Source organism: Clarias gariepinus, chromosome 8 (assembly GCF_024256425.1).
Source record: "Clarias gariepinus isolate MV-2021 ecotype Netherlands chromosome 8, CGAR_prim_01v2, whole genome shotgun sequence".
NCBI classification, from domain to species: Eukaryota; Metazoa; Chordata; class Actinopteri; order Siluriformes; family Clariidae; genus Clarias; species Clarias gariepinus.
Window position 1 is genome coordinate 36,564,493 of NC_071107.1, and position 9,998 is coordinate 36,574,490.

At 40.9% G+C, this 9,998-nt stretch overlaps 1 protein-coding gene across 1 annotated transcript; it reads left to right on the forward strand.

Moving 5' to 3' along the window:
• Nucleotides 1–144: 144 nt before the first annotated feature.
• On the forward strand, nucleotides 145–7,384 carry golga5 (golgin A5). Its single transcript, XM_053502869.1, has 13 exons — nucleotides 145–299; nucleotides 936–1,556; nucleotides 1,785–1,991; nucleotides 2,493–2,712; nucleotides 2,858–2,981; nucleotides 3,134–3,337; nucleotides 3,591–3,761; nucleotides 4,458–4,586; nucleotides 5,338–5,436; nucleotides 5,626–5,845; nucleotides 6,046–6,151; nucleotides 6,574–6,637; nucleotides 6,719–7,384. The coding sequence occupies exons 2-13, from the start codon at nucleotides 944–946 to the stop codon at nucleotides 6,800–6,802; spliced, it is 2,241 nt and encodes a 746-aa protein (XP_053358844.1). The 5' UTR covers nucleotides 145–299; nucleotides 936–943; the 3' UTR covers nucleotides 6,803–7,384.
• The last annotated feature ends 2,614 nt before the right edge of the window (nucleotides 7,385–9,998 follow it).

Consider the following 9,998-nt stretch of genomic DNA (forward strand, 5'->3'; position numbering starts at 1 on the left):
ATGATTCTGCGTATTTCAACAGCGACTATTTCCATTCAGGCATCTCCAAGAACACCCCCCTCCTGGTCCTTGCTCTGTTTTTTTTTTTTTTTTTCCCCTTACATTTATTTATTACTCAGGCATATCAAAGGGAGGTCTGTTGTGGGGTCCTTTAAGTTCCTGGTCCACGTCAAGCAGTATTTGCGATTATGCTGATAGCAAGGGAAAAAAACTAGTTTTATCACTGGAATTATTTTCCCTTTAGACCATGTCTGCGGAGATTTCGCTGTCTGCACTTTGATACAGGGGTGATAACCCGGGTAAGGTAGCTGAAAATTGTTATATTTTTTACGTCCAAACATTGGTGCTAAGCTCGGGGTATTTTTCCCCCAGCCGTATTCGGGTAAATCCCGCCCCCGCGGTTATGATTCGATAGTGATGTTCTTAAGACTCGCTATGATTGGCTAGTTTTGTTGTCTAGTCACTGTAGTGGGCGTTAATACGAAATATGATTCAATAACAGAGCAGGGGGTGTGGTTTCTCAATACGGATGGGGAAAAAAGTGACACAGGCTAAACGTTGTTATCCGAATTCTTACTGTCTTGTTGTAGAAGTTTATTTTTATTTCTCTTCACTAATTTGAGACGTAAACCTTCCTTGTATAAAGTGTAGGACGTTGTCAAAAGGAAATTGGACATCAAAAGTCACCAGCTCGCTCCTTTTAGCTTACCTTGTATAGGCAACTCATAACAGGAGTGTTGTCACTGTTAAGGTGTATAGAATAAATATTACACACAGCAGTAGTTTTTGCTTTAAACTTTGCATTAGCTAAAAAGAAATAGGACTGTTGAGCATTCTGACACGTTTTATGCTAAAATTATTACTAATTTCATGTTGTGAATTTGGACTGTAAAAGGGTGCCAATATTTTTGTACATGTAAAAAATTTTCTTTCAGATCCCAAGATGTCTTGGTTGGTCGATTTAGCCGGCCGGGCCGAGGATTTCCTGAACAAAGTGGACCAGGGTGCTGCCACCGCTCTGACCAAACACTCGAGTCACAGTTCCTCCTCGGGAGCGTTCGATCCTCCGGAGCCGGATGTAACTCGGTACAGCGGTACAGAATCCCATCACAGCTACACTGGCCCCGAGACACGCGGCTTCATCTCTGCTGCTGCAGAGAATGTTAAGAAATCCAAAGCCACAGTGTTAGCAGGCACAGCCAGTGTGTCCAGCACAACGCCTCTGGGTTCAGCTGTTAGCAGCAGCAGTGCGGTCAAAGCTTCGTCCAACTTCGTGAGGCCTAGACGATCTGAAGTGGACGATGATCTGCTGTTCGATTTCCTGAACAGCTCGGATCCAAAGCCGAAGAGCGACAGGAATGAGGTGAGGAGAGAGACAGTGGGCCGGACGATGGGCGTGACCGAAGGAGCGGTTCAGGGGCAAGTGATGGTTCCTTCCGCCCCAGCTACTCCCCCTTCTGCACGGGATCTGTCCCGAACCTCCAGCCTCGCCTCCCTCACTGCAAGTACACACAGCGCCAAGACTGAGAATGACTCGACTCGAGACGGAAGCCAAGGTACCTACTAGTAAATTAAGGCACAGGGATGCCTTATGTTTAATCAAAATTGTCCTTATGGTGAATGAATGTTTTAAATGAATGTTTCAAAGCTTCTATAGTTCTATAGTTCTATAGTTTGATTTGATAGTTCGTCTCTAATATTTTCAGTCATAATATTTTATGTTGACATTACTGTTCTGCTCGCAGTTCCTTCAACATTATTTCTCTCTGTCTCTCTCTCTCTAGGTGACGCCCAGGAGAGCTTAGATTTGGGCCTGGCAGCAGCAGCACCGGATGTTCAGGTCATGGTGGAGTCCAGCTCGGCTCAGGAGGAGCAGCTCAGTCAGGTGGTGTCTGGTCTGCGTTTGGAGAACCAGCTTCTACGCAACGAAGTGTCGTCACTCAACCAGGAGATGGCGTCGCTAGTTCAGAGAGCCAAGGACACACAGGAAGGTGCGAGGCCTTACACTTATCCCCAATACGATTATAAAAATGCCACAAAAAAAAACAAAAAACAATAGTGACAATTAAAGGAAGGATGGCCTCCGTCACTGTCTTCATAAAGGAGGGGTGACCATCTGATTCAGACCTCATAAAAGAGGCGTGGCCTAAGTCCATCCCTAGAAGGTGGTGTGGTCTTTAGAAGGTGGTATGTTTGTTCAATGTGTTTGCTGAGTGAAAGAGGCGTGGCCTGTGTATTTGTACAGTAGTGTGTGTGTGTGTAATACTGTATATAGATAGATAGGGTGTTTAATAATCGGGTCATAGGTTACACGATAAAATCTCTCCTTTTGAGGTTATTAATATGTATTAAAAAAAATAAAAGCAGAAGCTTGCTTTGCGAGATCAGCTAGAAAATGAATTGTTTATTGTAACACCTTTTTTTTTATGTGTTTTTGTGGTATGCTCATGTTTAGTGTGTTTTATTGTTTTACCTTCGCTGCCTCTCTCCAGAGCTGAACCAGTCCCGATCTCGTGCTGAGAAGTGGAATACAGACCAGAGTCGCTCAGACCGCACAGTCCGAGAGCTGAGGGCTCAGGTTGATGACCTCACACAGGCTTTGACAGCCAAGGACGCTCAGCTGGCCGTGCTCAGGGTACGACTGGAGGAGGCGGATCAGTTGGTGAAGGCCAGAGGCTCGGCTCTGGAGGAGGCTCAAAGCGAGAAAAGCAGGTATCTCACAGTCAGATAGAATAACTACTCCCCGTTGTTGATATTTTTGTAGAATTGATTCAGGTTGTCATTTGATGTCCCTGACATATTTCTGTGACCTTTGTGCATGTGAATAAGGATACTGTTGTGCTGTTTGTGACGACAGGATCCTGCAGGACCACAGTGAGGGGAACAGTCTGCACTCTCAGGCTGTACAGACGCTGCAGGAGCGACTCCGGGAGGCCGATGCGACCCTAAACAGAGAGCAGGATAGTTACAGACAGATGCAGGTGAGTAACACAGGCTTTATACATGTTAAATTTCATCATAGTGTTCTAGTAATTCTGTTTTTGTCAAGTATAATGTGGACAAGCACTCATTTCAGTGATTTACTTTAAGTAAAGTAAAGAGCTTTAGTCTCAGTTTGCTGTCTTCGCATTAGAACGAGTTTGCAGTACGGCTGGCGAGGATAGAGGCGGAGCGACAGACGTTGGCCGAGTCGTTGACGGGAGCCGAGCGCAGAGCGACAGAGGAGAGACAGAGAGCCGATGAGCTCCAGCAGCAGGCTAAAACCGCTCGAGCTGCAGCCGATTACGCCAAACAGGAGCTAAATGACTACAAAAACAAAGCCTCGCGCATCCTCCAGGTCTCACGTCTCCACCACTGATCTGGCACCACATGGCATTTTAGGGTTATAGTGAATTATATTAATCACCACATCGCAGGACTGTCAAACTCTGAAGTAAATCTGAAACTTTACAAAAAATTTTTTTCACACTACTGGTCCCTCGCTTTAACCTGTCATACACTCTGTCAGTTAATGGGAAACAGCTTGTTCTTGTCCTTGTGTACTTCATTTAAAAAAAAATCTGACCTTTTTCCTTTTATTTTGTTCCCAGTCCAAAGAGAAGCTGATCAGCAGCCTGAAGGAGGGTTCGGCTTTGGAGGCGCTGGACGCCGGAGGAACAGCCGAAGTGGAGCTGGAGGAGTTACGGCACGAGAAGGAGCTCCAGAAGGAGGAGATGCAGAAACTCCAGGCTCACATACAGACCCTCCGTTCAGAAATCCAGGTCCATAAAGTGCTAAAAAGTCGGCACGGATACTTTTTGCACATTTCTGAGTTATTCAGGAAACAAGTTGATGAACATTTTTGTATTCTATATTATGAATTGCCAGAAGTCAGTCAAATGTAGGTATTTAACTTGGACAGCATTTCAACAGACAAGCCTGCTGTGTCAGATTCGCTTGTTTAAAAATGCTACTAACAAGAAGAAAAGTTGTTTTTATACTTTATCCTTCACACTTCCTGTTTAAGGAACACCACCAGATGTTACCATGGTTACATTAACTATCTAACCCAAGCATTTTTAGTATTACATTCAGCTACCTAAAAACACATACACACAGGTTTATACGTTGACCTTCGTTTGGTAGGAAAAGAAGCTTGTTTGCCACAAGAGAGTATAAAATGCTAGTTAGGTGTAATAGCTTAATGAAATAGTATATTGAATATACAGTAAGTATTAGTGTTGGTTTTGATAAATAAGTGATCATGGAAATACGTATTAGAACATGAGGCATTTGATACGATCAACTCCCAATACACACATTTAGGAATGCATAGTTCTCCTAAATCTATCATGCTTTCTGAATATGTAGAAGTTAAACAGAAAATTAATTCCATTTCATTACACATGCCTGTCAGACACTGATTTTATCATTATATCATCATGTTTTTTGTTTGTTTTGTGTTTTTTCACACACAGGAGCTGGAGAACCAGGCAGTAGTGGAGGCCGAGAGCTGGAGAGAGCAGCAGCTGGAGCTACAGGAGCAAAACACACAGCAGGGCCGACAGAAACAAGAGGTGGAGGCTGAACTGGAGCGCTGCAAACAGGTATGCAGAGTGTGTGTGTGTGAGGAAGAGAAAGACCATGTGCCACATCTGCTCTGAGTTTGTACTCATTTCGTTTCCAGCCATGTTATTGGAACGGTACATTTTTGTTTTCATGATTATGCAATGAAACACGAGAGGGTGTGACACCATGAAATCATCACGACTCAGGGTTTGTTTATGTACATCTACACGGTTGTGATGTCTGCTCTTCATAACACAATTTACAACTTTTATAAGAAAAAGGTCAAACCCCAGTTTGTTTCAAATATAAATGTATAAAATATTTAACATCTATGCAACAATATCATAAAATAATCTTCATCATCTTCAGCATAAACAGATTGTAAACTGTAATTATCACATCTATTACTAAACGGCAGACTAAGAAGACATCCTTCGATAAGTCCACCTTAATGTGATGCAGATTTCCTCACTCTATCGAGCACAGTGATGAGTTGTCGTTCTAAATACATGTATTAAATTAATACCACACAAGGGTCAAACATCTGCTGCAAATCATTACTTGTCACAATAACACAATTCTGGTGACCGAAATGTGTTGCAGTCATTGCTGTGATCTTTGCTGTTGCTAAGCAAGCCAATGAAGAGGAAAGTGATGGAGGTTAAAGTAAGCAGGATGTGATGTCATTGGAGAAACAACACAAGATTGTGTTTCAACCAATGAGTTTGTGTAATTAGAACTAACTCATGTGTTGATTATTTTAAAGATCTGTCTTTGTGTGTGTAACAGGAGCTACATTATGTGGAGGAGGAACACCATCGCACTAAAAGCACCCTGCAGAGTCGCATCAAAGACAGAGAGGATGAGATTCAGAAACTTAGGAACCAGGTGGGATGTGACACACACCATTACATCACATACATAACCTACACAAGGATGTTTTGATCAAGTCCGGAGTGTGAAACTTTATTACATTAATTTGTCATCATTTGGGACATAATTATTTATTAAAAACTCCATTTTGTTACTCATTGTTGGAGTTTGGAGATGTCAGCACAATCCTCTCTCTCTTTCCAGCTAACCAACAAGGCTCTGAGCAGCAGCCAGGCAGAGCTCGAAGGCCGTCTGCATCAGCTCACCGAGACTCTGATCCAAAAACAGACCATGTTGGAGGCTCTGGGCACGGAGAAGAGTTCCCTCGTCTTCCAGCTGGAGCGGCTCGAGCAGCAGCTGAAGAGCGTGCAGGGAGGCCAGAGCGGCGGCTCTCACATCAACATGGCCGCCGTGGACGGGGCAGGTCCGTGCATCCCTGGCATGGGTTAAATATCTTTCAGATCTGTTCATGTCATTTTTATTAGTTCGTATCAATCCATTCTGACCAAACACAACAGACAAGACCTGGGTTTTCTTTTAAACGTCAAGACGCGTCAGAAAAGGTTTTATTTATGTACAGTAATACCTGATATTGTGTTTATTTATGTTATTCACTGTATGAAGGTGCGAGGCAGAGAAACACACCGGTGCTGTTCGGCGATCAGGATGGCTCCGAGACGGGCATGTACGGGAAAGTGCGCAAAGCAGCCACCACCATAGATCGCTTTAGGTAACGGCACATACACTGCCGCTCATTAGTTTCTTATAATTAAAGGTGCACAAATTAATATTCATACAGCAGCTTGTGTGATCCAACATGCACAAATCAACCTGTGCATGATCATTATTACACGGGTGAATCAATTAGTGAAGCAGTTTGTGTGAATCGAGTGGTGTGAATCAGTTTGTGAGACATGACTTTATTATTTTAAGAAATTTCCCAGCTGCGGGACGAATAAAGGTATTATCTTATCTTATCTTACTTCTGTCAGTGCACTTGTGTTAGTCCTGGTGTGTGAATCGAATTTACTTAATTTAAATGAATAAATTTGCATGACCCAGTGTGAATCAGTTTGACTTGCATGAACCAAATTGCATTAATCTGTCATGACTCAGTCTGTGTTGCTTACGTTTTGTGATCCTTGTCTGCAGTATCCGGTTAGGGATCTTCCTCAGACGTTACCCTATGGCCAGAGTCTTTGTAATCATTTATATGGTGAGAAAAGCTAAAAAAACTTTCTGCATCTTTGTCCATTTCAGATCTGTGTGATGTTAACTCGTCTCTGTGTGTTTGTAGGCCCTGCTGCACCTCTGGGTGATGATCGTCCTGTTGACGTACACCCCTGAGATGCATCCACAGTCTCATCCTGATGGCAGATAGAAGACTATTATGTACATGAAATCTTTATCAGATGCTCTACATGTATAGAAATGAAGCTATATTATGTGTCAAGAGCTGAGCGACAGTACACATGCGTTTTCTTTCCCATTCCTTCACTTTCCCTCCATTTTTCTCCATCTCTTTCCCATCATTTTTTTTCCCTTTTATTTTGAAATGAATCATCTGCAGTGAGGAACGGAAATTGAATGATATATTTAAAGACAGGCTTCTATTTAATTTCCTTCATGGAAAATTTGCATACGGTTTTTATTCATGGATACTTTTGGTAAAACTTGATTGTAATTCTTCACTTTGATTTCTTTTAACAGAAATTAAAACACTAAAACGGTCAAAGCTATCAATTTCATTTTAAGTGTATTAAGATTTTATTGAAAAGAAGTATGATTTTTTTTAATAGATATATCAAAGACTTGTATCATTAATTTTTTCCAAATTAGTTAGAAATACAGTCAGGTAAGTAGTTGGACAGTGTCAAAATTTTAGTATTTTGTCACATCTGTATATCACAGCATGAGGCAATTAGAATGGGAATCAAGTGCAGACTTTCAGCTTTAATTCAGATGGTTTAAATAAAAAAATATTGTACTAACCATTTAGGAATTGCACACATTTTTTTACACAGTCTCCATATCCATTTGCTTAAAAGTAATGGAACAATGGCTAGATAACAGACAAGACCAGTTGTGGCCTGTTTCAAATTATAACACTAAAAGGTCTGGAACTGATTAAAAGTGTTGAATTAGCATTTGGTAGCTGCTCATGGGATTTCTCAATATGTACTCAAAGAGGTGCTGATGTAAGTGACGATGGCCACCATTAGGCTGAACAATCAGAGAGCAGAAACTTTTGGGCCAAGTCAAGAACACTAGAGAAGGTAAGTGTATTATTGTCAAAGTCTACAATCAAGATATGCCTTCATAAATGTGAATAGAAGAGAGGGTACCTTAAGATGCAACCACTAAGAAGACTCAAGAACAGAAGGGCCAGATAAGACTATTCCAAATAAATAAAATAAGAAAAATTAAAGACTATTTAAGACGATATTACATTGTACCAGAATTATCGGAAGAAAAAAATATGGAGAAGCTAAATAAGGTCTTATGTTCCAAACCATTCCAAATTATCATTAAACAAGGTGGAGGCAGTGTTATATATTGGGCATTTATGGTTGCCAGCGAAACTGTCTCACTAATGTTTATTAATGTTGTGATTGTTGTAAAATGTGTAGAGCTATATTTCTGCTCAGATTTAGTCAAATGCTGATACTGTAATGCTTCACAGTACAGATTGACAATGACCTCTGTGGATGGAGGTTGGCAGCCAGTAAGTTGCATCAACACCACCACCTTGTCATGATCTCCCTCATCTTCCTTTTAGTTTAAATCCCCATTCATGCAACACTTTCAACCTGGTTCTCTTTTTCGTGAGAATGTAAAGAAGTGGAATGTTCTTCAAGGTCTGAGTCAGTCACCTGACCACAACTCAGCTGAGCTGCTTTACACTTAATGAAGACAAAAATTAAGGTATATACAGTTGTGTTCAAAATAATGACAGTGTGTTTAAAAAAGTGAGTAAAGCTCCATATCCATATAATAACTTTTCATTTAAATCATACAAATGCATTGGACACCCTGCACGTTCTATTCTGAATCACAACATGAAGAAAAATGTGCTAAATGTATTATTAGTTTACAGAAAGTAAAGAAAAACAAATATTAGACTGTTCAAAAAAAGAGCAGTGTCATCATTCATCTTTGCAAAGTGATGAATTAACCGTTTAAACAAAAATGCTTGAAGTTTGATCTTTCTTGTGAAGAATCTTACTTATTTCTGAACTAATATTTAGTTGTATGCTCTCTGAGAACTGCTTCACATCTGTGCTGCATGGAGTCAACCAACTTCTGGCACCTTTGAACAGGTATTCCAGCCCAAAAACACTGCATTTTTTTTGGTCTCAGAAACAGCATTTTTAATGTCAGGCCACAAGTTTTCTATTGGATTAGGGTCTGGGGATTGGGCTGGCCACTCCATTAGTTAATCTTGTTGGTCTGGAACCAAGATGCTGCTTGCTTACTGGTGTGTTCGGGGTCGTTGTCTTGTTGAAACACCCATTTCAAGGGCATTTCCTCTTCAGCATAACGCAGCGTGACCTCTTTAGGTATTCTGATGTACTCAAATTGATCCGTGATCCCCGAAATGTGATAAATAGGCCCAACACCATAGTACGAGAAGCCATATCTTTTTTTTTGTCCATATCATGATGCTTCTGCCTCCATGCTTCATTGTCTTTACAGTGTACTGTAGCTTGAATTCAGTGTTTGAGTGTCGCCTGACAAACTGTCTGCGGCCTCTAGACCCAAAAAGGACAATCTTGCTTTTATCAGTCCACAAAACATTGCGCCAATTCTCTTTAGGCCAGTCGATGTGTTCTTTGGCGAACTGTAACCTCTGCGGCACATGTCTTTTTTTAACAATAGGACTTTGCAAGGGCTTCTTGCTAATAGCTTTCTGGTTTTTATCTCCATTTTAAAGCATTTGATAACATTTTAGCAGAGCAGCCTATCATTTTCTGCACTTCTTTGTATGTTTTCCCATCTCTAATCAACTTTTGAATTGAAGTAAGCTGTTCTCCTGAACAATGTCTGGAATGACCCATTTTTTTAGAGAAAAATGCACAAGACAACCTTTTCTGCATTTATCCTTGAATTCTGTTTATCCTTGAATTAGTTTACCTCTCTAATTGAACCTCACACTGCTAATATTTTGAACACGACCCTTTTCAATTAATGGTTCAGTTACACAGAATCAGGTGCATGCAAGTCATGACTGTTGGGTCTGTTGTTTTCTATTACTCCACCACACCTACTGTACAAGTAAAATATTTACCATGAAGAAATATAATTTCTCCCAAAAACAACGATCTGCTTACTGATGTTGGACTGCTATTATTTTGAACACTACTGTAAAGGAAGACCTATGAACAAACAGCAACTGAATGTGGCTGCAGTACAGGCCTGACAAAGCAGCTTAAGGAAGGAAACGTAGCATTTTGGTGATGATGTCTTCCACAGTATTGCATCCAAGTACTGAAAAATATGAGGTCTTACATCTCCATGCTCTGGGTTCGAGTTCTGTGTGTGTATGTATATATATATATATATATATATATATATAT